The sequence below is a fragment of the Phaseolus vulgaris genome, chromosome 7 (assembly GCF_000499845.2).
Source record: "Phaseolus vulgaris cultivar G19833 chromosome 7, P. vulgaris v2.0, whole genome shotgun sequence".
Classification (NCBI taxonomy): Eukaryota; Viridiplantae; Streptophyta; class Magnoliopsida; order Fabales; family Fabaceae; genus Phaseolus; species Phaseolus vulgaris.
The window spans coordinates 32,820,335-32,839,992 of record NC_023753.2 but is presented as its reverse complement, the minus strand read 5'-3'; the positions used below and the strand labels follow the sequence as shown (position 1 = coordinate 32,839,992).

Genomic DNA, 19,658 nt, shown 5'->3' with positions numbered 1-19,658 from the left:
GATATCACACAACTTATTCCTAGCTAATATAATTCTCTTATAGCTTAAATTATATTTTTTTTAGTTTTAAATAGTTTCAAATAAACTAAACATTTTCAATTACATTCGATTCTTTAAAATATACTTGGTGTGTGTTTGTGTTATCGGACATATTTATCATATGATAATAATGTTGGAGAGTTGTTGACTTTGTTTTATCCAAGCTGAAATAATGTACACAGGAAGTTTATTTTGGAGTTTTATTTTAGTTATGCGTTGTTAGTATTTGATTTTAGATTATACGTTTTTACTGTTATTATAATTTAATTTTGTATTATATATGTTAGTACTTGATTTAGATTATGTTGTTAGAACTTGATTTGAATTATATTTTTGGAGTTTAATTTAGATTATGTGTTGTTAATACTTTATTTTAAATTATATGTTGTTAGTTTTTTATTTTAATTACAGGTTATAATTTAATTTTAAATTATGTGTCGTTAGAACTTAATTGAAATAATGTATTATTAAAACTTAATTGAATTATTTTTTTACACAAACTCTATTTGATTTAATAATTGGTTGAAAATTTTTATTGATAAAATTGGTAATGTCTTAATAAATTTTGAATTTGAACTTTATTTCAATTATAAAAAGTTATAGGAATACAAATAAATTTAGATACCAAATATTTTTTTTTAAAAAAAATTCATTATATTTATTTATGAATTTTTTTGCAACATATTACTTACGTACAAATTTGTATCCGAATTTATAATTTTGTTTTAATTAAAAAACAATTTCCTTCACATTAATTACGTGCGAATTTTTTCATATATAAATTTAGTGACAGATAATTATATGAACTTTTTCATATATAAATTTAGTGACAACCACATTTATCAAATTCATAGATTTTTCTTATATACGAATTATGTTTATCTAGATAAACATATATACATATTTGATTTGGTTATAGATAATACGTTTGGTTATTATCTATTATTAGTCTATAGATAACTTTATCATATATATAAATGTACCTACACCCCATTTAGTATATAAATTTATTTTTTTTAATCCGTCAATATTTTTGTTTACAATTGCGACGGACTTGAAAAAATTAGCTGTAGATTTCTTCCATAAGAAAAATTGTTTTTTTAGTGCAAATCTATTATCAAACCATTTTTGGATTCCACCACTGCAGCATCATTATCCACACACATTTCCATAACCTCCTTTTCGTTCACCCAAAAAATGCATATCTTCCTCTATCCTTAAATCTTATATGTTTTTATTTCCTAGTACACTAAAAAAAATAAAAAAATTAACAGATAAACCTTCATTAATCATAACCTCCAGTAATAAATCTCCATTAAAATTAAATTTTGCTGTAGTGGTAGAGGTCACTCGTGTATATTCATTTTCATATTACCAAACATAATGGAATCCAACTCTTACTCTAATTTGTTGTAAATAGTGAGCTTCCATATCTTGATTTAAGAATAAACCCTTCAATAATAATTGAAATTGTTTTAAAAATTACATACTATATGGTCATTTTGGAAAGGAGATTTTAACTTTAATAATTATATTTTTAGTTGTGATTTTCAACTAGTAATATTATTATAAGTTGAATTTGTTAAGTTATTAAATTAAAAATAAACTCGCTTTTTAATTAGTTTATTTTGATCAGATAATGCCACCGTTATACAAAGAATTTAATATTAATGGAGCAATAGCCTTCTATGATTCATGCACATTAATAACAACATGATTGATATGGCATTCAAATAAGAAGCACGAAAACATGCAGAATGAGATTAAAGAAGAACACTACGTTGAATAAAATATGCTAAAAACGTGTGATTTCCCAATTTTGCCAAACTAGGTTATCTTATTTTAGTATGGTGCCCATGATGCTGTGAAGTTTGTGATCAAAAGCTGTATATAATTCAACTTAGGTGTGGAAAGCATATCACCATCAAGGTACCTCATGTACAATAATTATAATTGCCTCAATTTACTTATTCAACTTTCAATATATCAACGTGTTAATTTAGCCTCTTAAATACACAAATTATACATTTTTACTATTATATACGTATAAACCAAAATATAATTAATAAAAAATATTACGTAAGCATGCGAATACCATTACCAACATCTTAAACATATATAATAAGTGTACTCTATAGTGTAAAAATGTGGAAAAAATATTTAAAAAAATTCTTGAAAGCAAAGACATGTGTGGGTATGCAGAGATGTAGATTGGTGCATGTGTTTGGAACACACGAAAATGGTAATTGAATTAAGAAGAATGATATGAGTTGTAGTTTTATGCATGTTGCGTACACAGGAGGCATTGTGATGATATATATGAAAAGAATTGAAGGAAAAATCTTATTTGATTTTGGCGGTTACCTATTAGATTTGTATGTTTTATATATAAAATGAGAGCATGCAACACACTCGAGTTGAGTGCATATTGCCACTTGATCACATGAAGACTATATAATTTATTCCTCCACTTCATTTTTCTTAGGTTCATTTAACTCTTTTTTTTTTCTATCCTTCCTTCATCGTTCTTCAAATCATATTTTTCATATCGTTCAATTCTTTACATCTATTTTCACGTTCTCCACTTCTATATTTTCACATTCTCCCCACCACTCTATACAAAATAATTCTTTTGATGATTTGATAAACTTTCAAGTGAATATTAATCACATTTCTGAATTTTTCTCAAAATAACATGTTATATTTCACTCTAAATAAACCATTTATGACCAATGAAAAAAGTGCGTGGTAATAAATATGTAAATTTGGGTAACCTTTTTTTTATGTTATTGTTGTAAGAAATTACAATAATTGGTTTATTATGCGCATGACTGTGTGGATTCATAGTAAGTAATATGACATGTGCATGTCTCTAGATGTTAATTTCAATACACAAATCTTCCGGAAGTAGAGTCAAGTATCTGAGTATGTGAGTCAGTAGAAATCTGAAAGGAATAATGTGGATGATAAATGTGATAGACATTTGATGACTTTGTGCAAATTATGAGAATTTGATGAATTATGTGTGTTTTTTAAAATGAAATTTATATTAGAATTTTCAAAAATAGCTAACTTACCTCGTGCTTTGTTTTGTGTTTGATATCTTTAAATTTGTGATGATCGTGTTAAATTACATGAGAGCAGATGAAGTTGTGGGTGATAGAGCTCCTCAGTGAGCAGACACAGAAACAAATGTTTTATTTTGAATGTTTTATCTGTAGACTTTTGTGTATATATTAAATCTCTATGAAAATGGATATCTTTTTGAGATACAAATATGAGAAAGTAATATATGTTTATATGTTAATTAGATATGCATAATATATTAGCAAATATGGGTAAAAATAGGGATGTTACAAGGGTGGACGAGAAGATTCATTGGATTTGACGTTATCTAATATGAAAATATTTTTGAGTTTTGTACTCCATTTTTGCACATTGTTGGTTTTTTTTTCTAGATTTTGTAGCTTCCAAAAAAATGAAAAAAAAAAACAAACGAAAACACAATCACCAGTCGTAAAAACACCACAAAACTTACCTCAATAATCAACGTTCACCACCAACACTTCAAGAAAATCATGAAATAAAAACCAATTTTAGAAACAAAAAATAATTAGTTGTTATAGTGACTAAATTAGAGACTAAAAATATTTTTGGTTTCTAAATTAGTTTCTATTATTGTTAAATGGTTTCTAAATTGGTCTCTTTTTTTTATCAGCAATAAAAAAATCAATAATTGGGAACCACTTCAGGGGTGGTCCAACCCTGGTACATAATTAACATTATCATTCTCCTAGCTAAAGCCGCCTACCAGAATCCAAAAAAAAAACATTAACGGATCATCCTCATACATCTAAAGGATTCAGAACCCAATTTGAGTACGGAAAGGGATCACAACTAGACTTTGCGTAAATCCAAGACCAAACCTTTACTTGCGCCAAAGCAAACACTTCTACCACATTTGTCACATGACAGAGTTCCTATGTTTCCAAATTTCGCGCACTACACCGACCTAAATTGTATCCCAAACAACGTCCTCCGAAGTAGAAGCCTGACATCTCCTGAATTGAAAAAAGTTTGTCTTAGGATCCTTGTGAAATACAAACGACACACAAAGCCATGTAAAGCAAAGACTCTAGACTCGCCAAGCAAAGTCACAAACGAGAAATAAATGACTAGAAGACTCTTCCTCCTTCCCACACAAACAACATAAAGTATTTTCAACCACTATCTCGCGCCTTATCAAGCTACCCCTGGTAGCTATCTTATTCTCCATCACCCTCCAAGCAGTGAACAAAGCAGATGGCAAGGCTTTACACCTTCACAACATGCTATAGACGGAAGAAAACTCTCCTACTCAGTCCCTCCTTAACTTAACATAGGTAGAGTTAACTGTGAAAGATTGACATCCCCCAGCCTTCCAAGCCCAATTATCCGCCTCTCCCAGGACCAACTTCACCCCTTGCAATGAATGAACCAACCGCTCCGCCAAAGACTTTAGAATATAAATAATTGGTAGTTAAAACTTTGGTAGCTAATTAAATACCAATTTAAAAACTATTTACAATAATATAAACTAATTTAGAAACCAATTTTTTTTTTTAGTTTTTAAAATAATCTCTAATTTAGTCATTATAACAACTAATTATTTTTTGTCTCTCAAAATTGTTTCTATTTCATGATTTTCTTGTAGTGCAACCACCACAAACAACTACCACCACTTAAAAATGACACTACCTTCTCTACCATACTTAAAAAACTATTGTTGAAATTAAAAAAATATAAAAGTGCAAACTAAAAATATGGAGGTGCATGCAGGATTTGACTGGTATTCACTTTAACTAATAAAAGACTTAGTTCCTCTTATGATAATTTTTGACCTACACAAAGTAAACTTTTGAATTTCAAAAATTTGTTTTTTATTTTGGAATTAAAAATATGAAATTAGAAAATATATTTTAAAAAAAAAATCTGAATAGATTTTTGTGTTTTAAAAATGAAATTTAGAATAAAATTAGAAAACAAAAATCTCATAAAAAAATAATTCTAAAATAAAAAATACATTAAAAAAATCTATGTTTTTTTAGAAACTTCTACAAAAGGATTTCAGAAATTTCAGATTTTTTTTTCAAAAATCATAAAAAATTATAAATCCAGAAATATATTATGGAATACGAAATCGAAATGATTTTATTCCCATCCCTTTTTATTTAAAAACTAAAAAAGAAAACTTTTATGATTTCACATGATTTATCGGATGATCATGTTATTAACTAACATAAAATAGGTTTTTTTTTTATATATTATTTGTGCTATGTCAGTTCTCAAAGTAATATAACTTAATCAATAATCAGTATAAATATTATATCAATGTTTACGATGAGTTTTCATAAGTTTTATGTCATTAATTATATGAGTTTACATATCTTTTACGCACCGATGAACTTCTCCTTTTCAATCAACAAATGGTGATGAAAGTACGTACTTTTTAATATTAAATTATTTTAATATTTCTACAAAATTATTTTCTGATGCTTAATTTTTTGTTCTAAAAACATTTTAAGGTGAAAGAGTATCTTAGAAAATAAAATAAAAGGGAGGTACATTAGTAAATATGGAAGGTGTAAATAACAATCGCCAACTATTTTGAAGCATCTTTCTCTTTCCATGGGCTTAACCCAATATCGGAATTCAAACCTAGTTCCGGGAAAGATGAGATTAGAAAAATACATTTTTTATTAATAAGTTTTCTAGTCCGTACACCATATAATCTCCAATATGTAGTAATTTTATTCATAAAAATATATATTTATATATTTTTGTCTTAAATTATATTTTAAAATTATAAAATATAACTATTTATAAATTATTTATATATTAAAAATAACAACACACTGAAAATCATTCATTATTGCTTTTTTGGTTTTAAACAAATATAAAGGCATAAAGTACCTCATTTTCATTGATTATATTAATGTAAACATATATAAAAAGTAAAATAATTAACTCTATGAAAACATTTCAAATAACTTATCATTCAAACTTGAAAATGCAAAGTGCTCGTGGTTTATTGATAATAATAAGATTTGACTCAGGAGCAAATTAATTAAACCTGAACTAAAATATTAGTTTACTTGTTAAAAACATTGAGCTCAAACCCAAAATTGATTAAAAAGATCAATAATAATTTTTTCGATATATTAAAATTATTTATAAACAAATTAAAAATATCATTGTAACTTTCGAAAAACTTATAAAAAATTAGGAAAAATTTTATACTTTTTTTTTGCCATAAAGAAGGTTAAAATAAATTTTTTCGTAAACTAAAGTTAATTTATTGAAGCAAAAAATCTATGTTTGGCACGTCTCTTTTTTAACGATAGTTTTATAAAAAAATTCTTTGTTTTGGACTCGCCTTTTTTAGATTTTGTACTAATATAATTAAGGCATTAATTGGTATAGAAAAAATTATTACAATGAACTCACTTCTCATCTTTCACTCTTAAAATCTAATAAGAATTAGATATTTTGATGTCGATTTATATAGATTTATATATATATATATATATATATATATATATATAATCTATAGTGTTTACATGTAAACGAATATAGATTGGTTGATGTGAAATGAAATATCTTGGACCACAACATAATAAATATAATTATTGTTCAATTGTACATTTATTTAATTTAAGTAAGTTATTTTGTGTAATTATTTTTTATTTCATGCTATTATTTGATTTTGCTTTCATATATGTTTAGTATTTTGATTTTGATATATTTTAGATAGATGTATTTATAAGTAAAAAATTAATTTATTTTATAAATCTTCTATTATATAAACATTATATTATTCTAGATTTTATATGAACTTTGTAGTATTGGTATATATATTCAGTATACTACAATTGTCAATTTAACCGAAATTTTTCCAGTAAAAAAACTGGCTTTTTAATCTGAATTTAATCCTGAATGATCATCCTTTATCAATTTTAATAGATTAAAAAATATTGTAATTGTTTTTTATTATGACTTTTTCTATCATTGCAAACAGGAATAAGAATATCCCGAAAATCAGATTCCAGTAGGAAAAAACATTATAGTCTCTTGGATATCGGATTTTATTCTATATTTTATTTCTGGTACATTGGATTTATACAGAAAGAAATTTCAAATAAAGATGCATAACGCCATAATAGTTAGAATTGCACACGATAGGTGCATAAGAAAACCATGTCGAAGTATATGGAAATATGAAAAAGAAGGAAAATAATTATAATCACAATTAAAGAAAATTTAGAAAGAAAAATAACTACATATATTTATAATGAATACCCCAAAGACGAAAATTGTAATAAAATAAATAGGGAAGAAATTAAAAAAAAAAGTGAAAATAGACAAAAATCAACTACAATTATAGAAAAAAAAATAAAAAAAATTTATAATAAAATAAGGAAACAAAATCAAAATTATAAATATTGGTAATGACAAACTTGAATATATAAACAAAATAAAAATAATTTATAATTACATAAAAGAGAAAGAAATTAAAAATGTATATATTTAACCATTGGAAAAAAGATAAATGTAAACTACAATTATATTAGAAAAAATGGATTTTTTTGTGATAAAAAGTTGTAAAGAACAAATTTAGAATTATGAGGATTTATAATGAAACACATGTACATATATAAAATAAAAAAATATTTCTAATCAAATAAATAAGGAAGATTAATAAATAAGAGATATAATTAACAACGGAAAATTAAAAATGAGATTGTAAATAATGAAAATTGGACAAATTAATTATAACTATAATAAAAACTATAAGGAAAAAAGATAGAATTATAATGACTGACAATGAAGAACATGCACATATATATAAAGAAAAAAGTTAATATTAAATTTTAAAGAAAGAAATTTAAAAATAAAAAATACAATGGTAGACAATGAACAGTGAATACCAATGAGTTGTTTAGAATAAAAATTACAATAAAATAATGTAATAATTATAATAATTGATAGGGAAATAGATGAACATTTATAAGAAAAATATATATTTATAACTGAATAATAAGGACGGAGTAACTAATGAAAATCAATAGAGGGAAGTGAAAAATGTAATTATAGAGACCGAAACTTGTAAATTTTTTGCTATAATAATAAAATTGTAATTAAAAATCAGAATCATAATATTTGATAGCAATACGTCAAGATATATGTAAAAAACATTATGATTAAATAAATACTAAAAAATATGATTAAGTGGTGAAAATAAAAAAGGAAAAGTCAAAATATAATTATAGTTAGTTAAAAAAAATATTTAACTATATTCACGATACAGAAAACATAATCAGAATCATGATAATTGATAATTGATAATGAATTAATGAACATACAAAGAAAGAAAGAAAAATACTTCCTAAAAAGTCTTCCTAGAAAGTTGTATTGCACCTCTAAAAAAAAAAATATTTATAATTAAATAACAAGAAAGAACTTTAAAAATTGAGAATTATAATTGACTATCAAAAGGGATATAAAAATGTAATTATAGACAATGAAAATTAAAAAAAGAGAGTTAAAACTATAAAAGAAAATTTTTTAAAAAATGAAAATATTAGAATTATAAGGATTGATAGCGAAATACACGAACATATATAAAAGGGAAAAGGAAAAAAACATGTAATAAAAGACTGAAAAAAATACAATTATAGATAATGAAAGTTAAAACAATGACTGATAATGTTTCATAACTATTTTATAATATTTGAATTAAAGTTTACATGTACTTTTTATTATTTTTCATAGCTAATTAAATTGTGGTTAATAAATAATTACGAATACTTTTATACTAATAAATAAAGGTCTAAATATTTAAAAAGCGCAGTGTATTATGTAATAAATTATATTTCTTAAGTCATCAAGTACTAAATATTTATGTTTATTTTCTACTTCATATTTTATTTTTATTTTGCCATTAAAATTAATTTCATGTAAAATATATTTCAGTTTAATTTATTTATTATTAATTAAAAAATAAAACTTTTTGCAACTGCGACATTTATTTGACAACACCAATTCTGATTCAAAGCTAAAAGAAGAAAATATGAATTGAAAAAAAGAAGAAATGTTATCCTTTGAAAATGAAAGAAAATAATGAAGAGTTTAGTTGCCGCACGTGGGGTTTAAATGAATGTGAAGCTGACGTGCACAGCACGTGCACTTCTCACAGATCTCACTTCCCATATACATTAGACGTCAATCAACATTTTTATACTCATGCTAAACTCAATATTTGTAATTTATAATTTTATTTTCATATATTTTACTTAACGTAATAATTTAATTTAATAAAATTGACATTTAATAATTTTAGAAAGAAAAAATAATTTATGAATATTGATCCATCACAAATATTATGTATGGTAAATTTATTAGTTTTATAATATACTGAAAATGTTTCTTTTTATTATATATGCTTAAAGATAAGTTGGATTGAAAAAAAAAACACTTTTAATTGTGAATACGAATATAAGAGCTTCTTAAATAATTGCTAAGATAGATTTAATGATAATATAATAGTTTATTAAAGTTGAATTCGTACTTTTTATATTACACATGATTTGATTCCATTATGTTTAATGGAGGTCTACCACTTTCTCTAAGATAGACATTTGGATACTTACATCAAGAATCAAAATTGAAATGACATACCTTGAATATATCTAAAATAATTTATTTATTACAAATATAAAAATATAAGTTAAATGTCTTTACACCTAAAACTTTGAATTTCATATTTTTATTAATTAGGTTAGGTGTATAAATATTTTCATACAAATTAAAAATTTATCGCATCACTTAATTTTAACGAGTAATATGATATTAAAAAAAATCTAAATTTGATAGCCTATCTATAAATGACAAACTTTGATAAATATAATCGTTGAAATGATATACTAGAGTTCTAGATTGAATTTATTAAATTTGTATTTTATAAAAGAAATTGAAAATGTAATTTAACTAAGTTTTACTCTATATATTTATTTAAGAAGTAAAATACTAACTTTATTCTCTAACATGAGGAAGAACCTGTTCCTCCTTAAATAAATGAAGCAAAAAGAAGAAAAAAGAAGATAAAGGGGGTGGCACACACATGATAGGTCGGTTGTAACATGGAACCCCATAAAGCGTGGCTTCATCAACGCCGTTGCTTCTCTTTAGAGCGGCAACCTACGAGCCGTCGATGTTTTCAGTTTTCACACTCTGCCTTTGACTTTGATTGCGTGTGTTACTTATTTTGTTTACTTCTTATGGCCCCCACGTGGCACCACAAACACTCTTCCCTGTCCTCTGTTGCATGATGTCAACCCTACACCTGGCATGTCCCATTCTCCTTTCAATCCAAAGGATATGTTACCATCTATGGAAATAATTGTCTCTTAAGTAATTTTTATTTGACAACTATTATTATAAACAAAAATAGTTTATCTAATTAAAAAAAAACATGGATTCATAAGAACTTTAATTGAGGGAACCATAAGATATTTTTATTTAAAAAGAATAGTTCCATTCGCGTTGGCATAGTGTGGTAACGGCATAATGGCACGCGGAATTTACCTGAGGTGAAGCAACCGCGTTCTTAATTCCAATAAAAAGATGCCACGTGAATCCGTGGGTGTGTGTACGTGGCTTATAAATAAGCATGCAAAACTCTTCGGTTTCGTCTCAAGTTACAAATTCGGCTGTTAAAGGTTTTTCGGTGTTTCGTTCTAATCACAATTGTTCCTTTGTATTTTTCGTAAGCTGCAACTTCACAGAGAAAAGTTTGTGAGTTAAGGAAACCCAGAGAGCAAAAATGGCGGGTGACGGTTCTGCTACATGCATAGACATCCTTCTTGCTATCATCTTGCCTCCTCTTGGAGTCTTTCTCAAATATGGCTGCAAGGTATTCATAATTTTTACAGATTTTTTTCTTTGCAGAAAGATTTTTCAAGAAATTTTGGTTATTACTTTTTGTTTCGTGTTAATGAATTGTAGAGTGTGACTAATACAACACATGGTTGATGAATTGTTCGATGCAGGTGGAGTTCTGGATTTGTTTGGTGCTGACCCTTTTTGGTTATATACCTGGAATTATCTATGCTGTCTATGCCATCACCAAGTGATCCGACTTTAGCTTTTGTAAGATAAACATTTAATTACTTCAAGGAATTTGGGTTTGAAATAATTTGGTTGTTGGAATTTTTTAGGCTTCAAGCAGCATAAGCTCTGATACTTTAGCAGTCTCTAGTACCCTGTTCAACTCTAGCCGCATGAAGATGAAACCCATATATTTCTTGGTTTCATTCTTTCTTTTATAGAAAAAGAAAACACAAAATCTTCATTCAGAAGAACACTAGTTATAATTAAGAACGAAGACAAAAAGTTTAGACAGAGAAGCTCGCACTGCTTCGATGCTAATTTCTCGTGATAATAATTGTGATTAAAGGAATTGCATGTGGGTTGCTGGGTTTTAGCTTTGATTAGCTTTACTTTATGGTGGACCTTCTAATTTTACTGATGAAATGATGTTTTTTTGGCAGGAAGGCAATAAGCAAATGTCATGGGCGTTTCAGTCTTTCAACTCAGATATTAGCGTTTCTTTAATATATCATTGTCAATGTTGTCCATTTTTTATGTTCTGTTTCTAAAATCCCTTTGTTTTTAGCTTAAGTGAGAGTGGAGTGTGTAGCTTGTATGCCGTTTTTAGTGGTAATCGATTTTAAATACACAATTTGATTTGTATCAATGTTCTTGTTCAAGTATCTAATGTAAATTGTGCTATTCTTGACCTTCAAATGAATAAATTGAATTTTATTCTTATTACATTCTGTTTAGATTTGTGAGAACGCTTTTGACTTTATGGTAAAGGTGTTGTTCAGTCGATGTCATTCATCTGTTCAATGGGGACGAGGTTCTTGTACTATTGACCCTTTTGCACATATTCAGTCTTATCTTTAAGATAAAGAGGAAAGATTAACGACAATTAGCTCGAAATAATATCATCGTCCAATGATATTACCAAAGAATCTGATTCAATATCAGCATGTCCTTGATAAATAAGTACATAATCCAATGTTAACAGTTTCATTTTTATTTAATTCGTTTAAACATAAATAATAATAGGAAAACGATGATAAATTTGTCGGGAGTCCCTTGAGAAGTTGAGCAGGAAAGAAAGAAACAAGCAAAGGAAATTCACCAAGGATTTCCTTATTTTGTACTCTTTTTCTGTCAGTCCTTCTTTTACACTCTTGATTCGCTAGTTTCAAGGGGTTTTGAGCATGGTGCTTGCTCTAGTAATAGTTATGATTTACTTTGTCAATAAAGAATCAAATTAATTTTCATCTTACTCTTTCGAGCCCCACCATGGTTCAGCCTTTGCTATGCCACAAGCTGCTACCCCAGTGGCATTGATTTTAGTCACCAACCAGCGAATCCATCAACAAAGGGAGCCATGAAAGTGTCGTGGAGTGTGGTTCCTTTGGAATCCTCCAATGTGCAATTCTAAGAGAATAAGAATGTGCATAATGTAGAAACAACTGTCACATGTTTTGTTATTTAGGTGTTGAAAAGTTGTTTTTTCCTACTCAAACTTAATTACTATTGTACATGCTATTTCTACTTTCGTTATTTAGCGAAATATTTTAGTTTTAAAAAATAGGTGATCTGACAACTTTATCAATACAATCTTATCTACTAAGAATTTGACCACCTTTCATATGTGGTCCATATCATATTATCTTAGTAAAATAACTCGCTGACGCGACAAAAACAACAGTTTTAGCGGCCTAATTGGATACTAACTTATTTTAAAGATAAAAGCATAGTACAATTTAATCTAAAGACGTGTTAGGAAAATGACAAACAGAGACACTTGCGACATGGCGTTTGTGAAATCAGGCAATAACGTATCAAACTACATTTCCAAAATCTTTAGTGACAGTTCAGTAAATCATGGAAAAATGAAAGCACGGGAAATCTGACACGTTTAATCAGGTTCATAAAGTTATGCAACAGCTCATCATCACATATGCATACTAATATCTTAAATAGAAAAAAAGCTTAGTAACGTGAAATTTATAAAGGCTCAATTTCAATCAGATACATGACCAGCTTTACATATGACTTAGCACATCAGCATATACTGTCGGATCAGATCAGAAAACAAAGGAAAAGTACATTATCATTCATCAGCCAAAAATAAACTGGCACTCAACAAAACTTTGGCTCCAACCACCTTACAATATAGACATACATTTCCTAATAAGGAAGCAATACATCTTGTACGCATGGAACAGTTGCTGAAAGTTCTTCAAATTAACCATACCAATGTACATCGTCCTCTGAGACCAGACTTAAAAAGTAGAAAAACATATGATCTCACCCTTTAAACTGCCACTCCCGACGGCACATGGGGCAATGAGCTTGTGATGTCTGAGAATTCACCCACTTCAGGATACAGTGTAAATGAAATGCGTGATTGCACACACCCCAAACTGTAGAACAATGTGTTAGACTAATTACTGATATACTATTAACAGAATATTGCAGTTTGATCAGTTAGTGTTAGGCCTTTCCTAATAGAATTATGTCAATATTTGGTTTTATAGCTCAAATAGAATTAATTATTTCCTCAGAAATTCTCAATTGTGCGGGAAGTCCTTCATCATACTCCTTCGATAAGCATAAAACTTTTTAAATAGTCATCATGTATGCCAGCGACCATAGCATCTTTGCAGCAGTTCAACACATTCAAATCAGGGGAGCTAGAGAACTTTAGACGTATGTATGCGTATATATGTGCGTGTGTGAAACTACAAATTATGTTTATTGGTATCTGCATCTGCAATCAGGAAAACTGGAAAATCCTAAAATGATAACATGGTAATATCAATGCGTGTTTGGTTTGGCATGTATTCAATCATCACACGCAATAAGAAAACAAAATTATTCGCTGTCACTATCCTACATGTATAGACCACAAAAAGGCAATAAAAGGACCATTTTTAGAAACCTACAAACTTGAAAGCAAACCACGAATCTTGATCTAGACCATGTTGAGTGTTTGTTGAATAAAATCCACGCTGTAGTAGATCTACTAAACAAACTATTAAAAACCTGTTTTGAGGCTACCTTAAGAATCCACATTACAAAATACAATCACTGTCCACAAATCCATTTACTTAATAGAAGCTAATATGTGAGTAATGAAATCCCAAGGTTTAACACGCTGTACACTTGCATAACTTGCATTTGCAACAGCTAGAGAAGCATAGAATTCCTATAACATTAAAGATTACATGAGAAATAAACTAACAAAATATAATCATGATGAAAATCAGCATATAATATTATCAAAAGCTTACTCAATGGGCAGTCGTCCCCCGGAAGTTTACAGTCAGGACAACACCCATCAAAGGCCATCCTACAAATCCCACATGTTTCATCCTGGGCATCCCAAGTCCACGAAGCAACAGCATGCCATCTACATTTGACAAAAGGGAATGAGGTAACACGAAATTTACTTGATTTAGTTGCAAAGCAAATGAATAGATAAATACTACGGAGGCTAAAAAATTGGAAAAAAAATCATGTTAAATTTGCTTGGTACAATAGATATTTGGAGCAATTGAAAGCACAATGCAACTCAATTTCACACCAGCCAAACAAGTTTTGTCTGTTCTATGGCATGAATGTCGGCAGAAAATTATTCACATCCTACTTTTGTCCAGTCCACCTAACAAGTACCACCAACTGAGATAAAAAAACCTTCTCTAATATTCCACCAAGCAATCCAAAAATGCAACATATCCTCATCAAGACACGCAGGTGCAAATCCTCCCACAGCATAAAAGTAAGCTTAAAAGACCTTTCCACACTCATCCCAATACACATCAAATCAAGGCATTTCAATCTCACTTCATTTTCACTACCCTCATTTTCTATCTTCTCTAACAAGCACAACCTTAATTATTCGACAGATTGTCATAGAACATACAGAAAGTTTCGGCCAAGGAATAATTTGAAAGACAAAGTAAGCAGGAGAAGTTCATCATCATTATATTAAAGTTATGTTCAAGAAAGAAAGATAGAGAAAACGTACTCTTTTTATACGTAGAGCAGATATCCAGGTAGAGAGAACTTTGTCAAGAAAAGCATTTTTCTTCTTCTTTTGCACAAATCCAATTCGCGTCATATTGACAAGAATTAGGGCCAATGCAAAAGCACAAAAATTTGAAAAAAAAATGAAAGAACAAAAAATATGAAAAAGAAAGGTAAAACGGAGGAGGGAAGCAAAGGCAAAAATACGTAAATTTGAAAAAAAAAAATTGTAAAACAAAGAAAGGGTTAAAAGATGAAACAGAGAAGAATGAGAAGGATACGCAAGATGTTGACTTTCATCTTAGTGCTCAGTGACAGCAAATAGAAGATGCAGAAGGATTTGTTCCAATGCCCAGTGAAAACAAAAATTTGAAAATTATTTGTTTCATTCATTCAATTCTATATAAAAAAAAGTAACCAATAACTTCATATTAATAGTCTATTGTCTATTTTCTATTTAAGGTATTTTCCCTATCTCATAAATTTTATTTATATTTACAAGTATCCATTATGTGTACAATTCATGCTAATAAGTTGTTTATTTTAAATTAATCAAATCTATTTATTAGATTAAATAAATATTTTTTATATATTTATGAATTTAAAAGCATGATAATATGATTTTGTCCCTCAAAATATTGAAATATTCAAATTTTAGTATTTTTCTTTAAAATATTTTCGTTGATTAAAATAGGAGAATAAACTCTCTTGTATGCAACGGTACACTATCTCCATTTTTAAATAACAATATTGTATTGTATTTCTCCAATACAACTCTATCCCTCTCTATTTATTAGGTATTTTCTGTTTCTTTGTAATGCTACATTCTCTCAATTGTTTTCTGTCTCGTTGTATCCTATACTCGTTCTCGCTCTTTTTTCATCAATAACTAGGTTTGTCTATTCTTTTCTCTCACATCTTTGTACTTTCTTCTCTCAGATTAGGGTTTGTTGCTTCAATTTATATGTATTTTTTTTTGTTGGTTTTAGTTTTATTGAATTATATATATTTTTTATTTCATTGACTTGTGTTTGATTGGTTTTGATTTTGAGAACGTTGTATTTTTGTTTGCATATATGAATACATATATTGTTATATATAAGAACACACATCTATATATCTTATGGTAAAACTTGAGTTTGGTATTGATGTTTATTTTAGAAAAATAGAATTAGTATAATGTAATGCATAAATTATTTTAGTCTATATTGATGAAAGATATTGGAATATTTTTTCACAATTATTCTAGAAAAGAAACTTGCATTAGTAGTATATGTTATCCTACTAAATAAAATAATAGATCACTTTTAATGTATAATATATTTTAAGTATTATAATTGAGACACAATCTCGTGAATAAGGTCTTTTTAAGATAAATTCAACCATAATCAGACATAAGTGTTGATAAAATAAAATAAAATAACATAAAGAGACATAAGTCAAATTTATAAATTTGGACTAATTCTGGTTTTTATTACTTTACTTTGTGTTTTATAACATAATATTAGTCTCTTATTTATCAATAATATTGTTACAAAAAAAATTTAAACCTCGATTCATCATTCAACCAGTTAATAGTATAATATTAATACACTAATTCAAGATTCCATCATAATTGAATCAATATTAATACCATAATATAATAAAAATATTATTAAAAAATACGTAAAACAATATTATAACTATATAATACTAGAAACTAAAACTAATACATAGGTTTTTAGATTCTCAACATTTTAGTACATATAAAATTTAAGTCAAAATATCAACAATATATATCAATATTTATTATTAATAATAAGTTTACATTTAGAAATCATGAAGTATTACCCAATATAAAAATTATTTTGAATTATTAAATATTATCTTTTACTAAAACCGTTTCGAGTGATTAAATATTTAAAAAATCAGCTAATGTTTACCTTTGATAAAGTTTAATTCTAAATAAACATTTGAAAAATAAAAAACAATTGAATTTGGTGAAAATTGAAATATTCTATCAAATAAGGAAATCAAAATGGGAATTAATCTATTTAAAGGAACTCAATTGAAGCAGTGAGACCCACAATTTATTTTCTTACATGTAAACTTTTTTCCAGTGAAAACACAACTGTTGGTAAAAGATCCATATTTTGCATATTCTCTGAATATGGCAATGCATTAAGGTGTAACAATTTATGGCGCGTGGTTTTTAAATATTTTCCAATTCAATGTACCAATGCAATCATTGAGGAATATCAAAAGATTTATGCTCAGGTAGATTTGTGTTTGGAACCCAAGATAGTGGTGTCAAGGGTCTAAACAAGGGTTCCAGGAATTTGAACTCTTTATAAAGCCCAGGTGATTTAGAGAGAAAATATTGCATGAAATCATGATTCTGAATTCTTATTAGTTTCTTGACAATTGTAGGTATGACTAGGCAGAAAGTGAAACTTGCCTATATCAGTGATGTGACTGCAAGAAAATCCACGTACAAGAAAAGGAAGAAGGGTATCATTAAGAAGGTGAGTGAACTCACGATTCTGTGTGGGATCCCAGCCTGTGCTATAATTGCAAGTCCTTTTGAAGCTAAGCCGGAGATTTGGCCAGATCCAGAGGGAGCCAAGCAAGTGATTCAGAGGTATTTGGATGCATCTGTGATAGATGAAAGCAAGAATGTGAATCAAGAGAGTTTCCTCATGCAGAAGATTGCCAAAGCCCAGGAACAGCTGAAGAAACTGCGTCAGGAAAACCAAGAAAAGGAGAAGATCTTGTCTATGTTCAAGTACATGCAAGGTGAAGAAGACCTCCCAACTGATGTTCAAGAACTGAAACAACTCAACAAGCTCATTGAGAACAGTATGAAGGAAACTAAGAACAAGATGGATGAGCTCAATTGTGAGTCTATGTAGTGTCTTTGAGAATATTTAAATAAAACACACTGCAAATTCTCTCATTTTAGTGCTCTTAATCAGAGAACAAGAGATGCCATGCTTAAATTTTGGTACTTTAAAACATTAAGAATTTAATGCAAGATTAGAGATATAATTGAAAAATGTTGAAGCAAAATACCATTTCAATTTAATAAAATTTTGAATCGAGTTAATTTATGATTCCAGAGTTCATATCAAACAACAATTATTTAAAGGGAGTTACTGCAATTGCGATCACCTTATAGTCACTGCTAGTTTAGAAGTTAGAAGTTAGTGCAAACCTGTACAAAATGTTGTTAACAATTTAAATAGCAGCTTATTTAGGTGAAATTTTGTTCATAACTTAGAATTATACCACCATGGAGTCTGCTACATAAAACCAAATTTCAATAAATCAATTTACAGCAAGAACTGTTTTGACTGCTTATCCTGAAGTTGCAGTATCCTCCACTTCTTTTAATTGAGGAATCTTTCATTTTATTTACATTTTTAACACATCTGTTGGTTTGTCCTTGAAATCAAACCATCTTCAGAAAGAATTTGTTATTTTCTCCTAGACAAATGACACTCAAATTATGATCAAATACTAACTTCACCAATCTGATAAGAAAATAAGGATAAATGTAGGTGTGTGGCACATGAAGACACATAACAGAGCGGGATCCACGGTTTGATTAAGGTGAGAGAAAGAAGAATACAGAATTTACAATTTGTTCACTAAACTATTACAAGAAAGCAGTTATAGGAACTGACAGTTACAACTATTTCATATCAATGTCACCACTTGAAAACATCCTTGTCTTAATGTATCCTCAGTTGCAAAAGGGAGTTCACTATAACAACCATCGCAGATTCCGCATACTCCTTCAGCTATGAAATATGAAATACATCATGCACAGGAGATTGAGGAGGCAGTTCCAACTTATAAGCCACAACTCCCACATGATCAAGAGTATTATCCGAGTCAAAGAGCTTAGAACTCAGCATCATATTTCTTTTTTGAGCCACTGAAATCTATATATTAAGATCTAGTTTGACATAAACTAGATCACCTGTTTCATAATTTCTGTCCTTCTTATGCTTGTCTGCCATTTGTTTTATTTGTTCTAGAACTCTCTTTAAATGATACTTGAGAAGCTTCATCATCTCCTCCCTTTTAACCAAACTTCTGTTAACTAATTCAATTTTATACTCCCCAGGAAAATAAGGAAGGTATAGGGGACAATTGGTATATAGGGACAATTGACCGTGAACAATCTCATAAAGAGTGGAATTAATTGTTGTATGATAAGTAGTATTATACCACCATTCAGCTAAAGGAAGGCTAAAGGAAGATATTTACTCCATTGCTTAAGAGAATTCAAACACATGCAATGTAAATAAAGTTTCCAAACACTGGTTGACAACTTCTGGTTGTCCATCAATTTCTGGATGGTAGCTTGAAGATAACTGTACCCTTACACCCTGATAAGCCATAAGTTCTTGTCAAAAATTGCTAACAAAGACTTTATCATGGTCACTTGTTATAGTATTGGGAAAGCCATGCAATTTGAAGAC

The 19,658-nt window shown here is 28.2% G+C and overlaps 3 protein-coding genes across 4 annotated transcripts; 2 read left to right on the top strand and 1 right to left on the bottom strand.

Annotated features, from left to right (window-relative positions):
- Positions 1 to 10,704: 10,704 nt before the first annotated feature.
- Positions 10,705 to 11,910, top strand: LOC137830120 (hydrophobic protein RCI2B-like). 2 transcript variants are annotated; one of them, XM_068637271.1, is made up of 3 exons: positions 10,705 to 10,990; positions 11,127 to 11,226; positions 11,632 to 11,910. In XM_068637271.1, the coding sequence occupies exons 1-2, from the start codon at positions 10,901 to 10,903 to the stop codon at positions 11,208 to 11,210; spliced, it is 174 nt and encodes a 57-aa protein (XP_068493372.1). In that variant the 5' UTR covers positions 10,705 to 10,900; the 3' UTR covers positions 11,211 to 11,226; positions 11,632 to 11,910. The 2 variants fall into 2 exon arrangements, with proteins under 2 accessions (XP_068493372.1, XP_068493370.1); XM_068637269.1 differs by having other exon boundaries at positions 10,749 to 10,990; positions 11,628 to 11,910.
- A 1,238-nt stretch (positions 11,911 to 13,148) lies between these two features.
- On the bottom strand, positions 13,149 to 14,654 carry LOC137830119 (anaphase-promoting complex subunit 11). Its single transcript, XM_068637268.1, has 2 exons — positions 14,454 to 14,654; positions 13,149 to 13,583 (listed from the first exon to the last, which is right to left on the bottom strand). Exons 1-2 carry the CDS (start codon positions 14,509 to 14,511, stop codon positions 13,468 to 13,470), a joined length of 174 nt encoding a protein of 57 aa, XP_068493369.1. The 5' UTR covers positions 14,512 to 14,654; the 3' UTR covers positions 13,149 to 13,467.
- A 2,946-nt stretch (positions 14,655 to 17,600) lies between these two features.
- On the top strand, positions 17,601 to 18,080 carry LOC137829406 (agamous-like MADS-box protein AGL80). The gene has a single exon (XM_068636207.1). It carries the CDS (start codon positions 17,601 to 17,603, stop codon positions 18,078 to 18,080), a length of 480 nt encoding a protein of 159 aa, XP_068492308.1.
- Positions 18,081 to 19,658: the final 1,578 nt, after the last annotated feature.

Coding starts and splice junctions, on each gene's coding strand:
- LOC137830120 (XM_068637271.1), top strand. CDS start 10,901: ATGGCGGGTGACGGTTCTGCTACATGCATAGACATCCTTCTTGCTATC. Junction 10,991..11,126: donor TTCTCAAATATGGCTGCAAG/GTATTCATAATT, acceptor TGTTCGATGCAG/GTGGAGTTCTGGATTTGTTT.
- LOC137830119 (XM_068637268.1), bottom strand. CDS start 14,511: ATGGCCTTTGATGGGTGTTGTCCTGACTGTAAACTTCCGGGGGACGAC. Junction 13,584..14,453: donor GGGGGACGACTGCCCATTGA/GTAAGCTTTTGA, acceptor ATTGTTCTACAG/TTTGGGGTGTGTGCAATCAC.
- LOC137829406 (XM_068636207.1), top strand. CDS start 17,601: ATGACTAGGCAGAAAGTGAAACTTGCCTATATCAGTGATGTGACTGCA.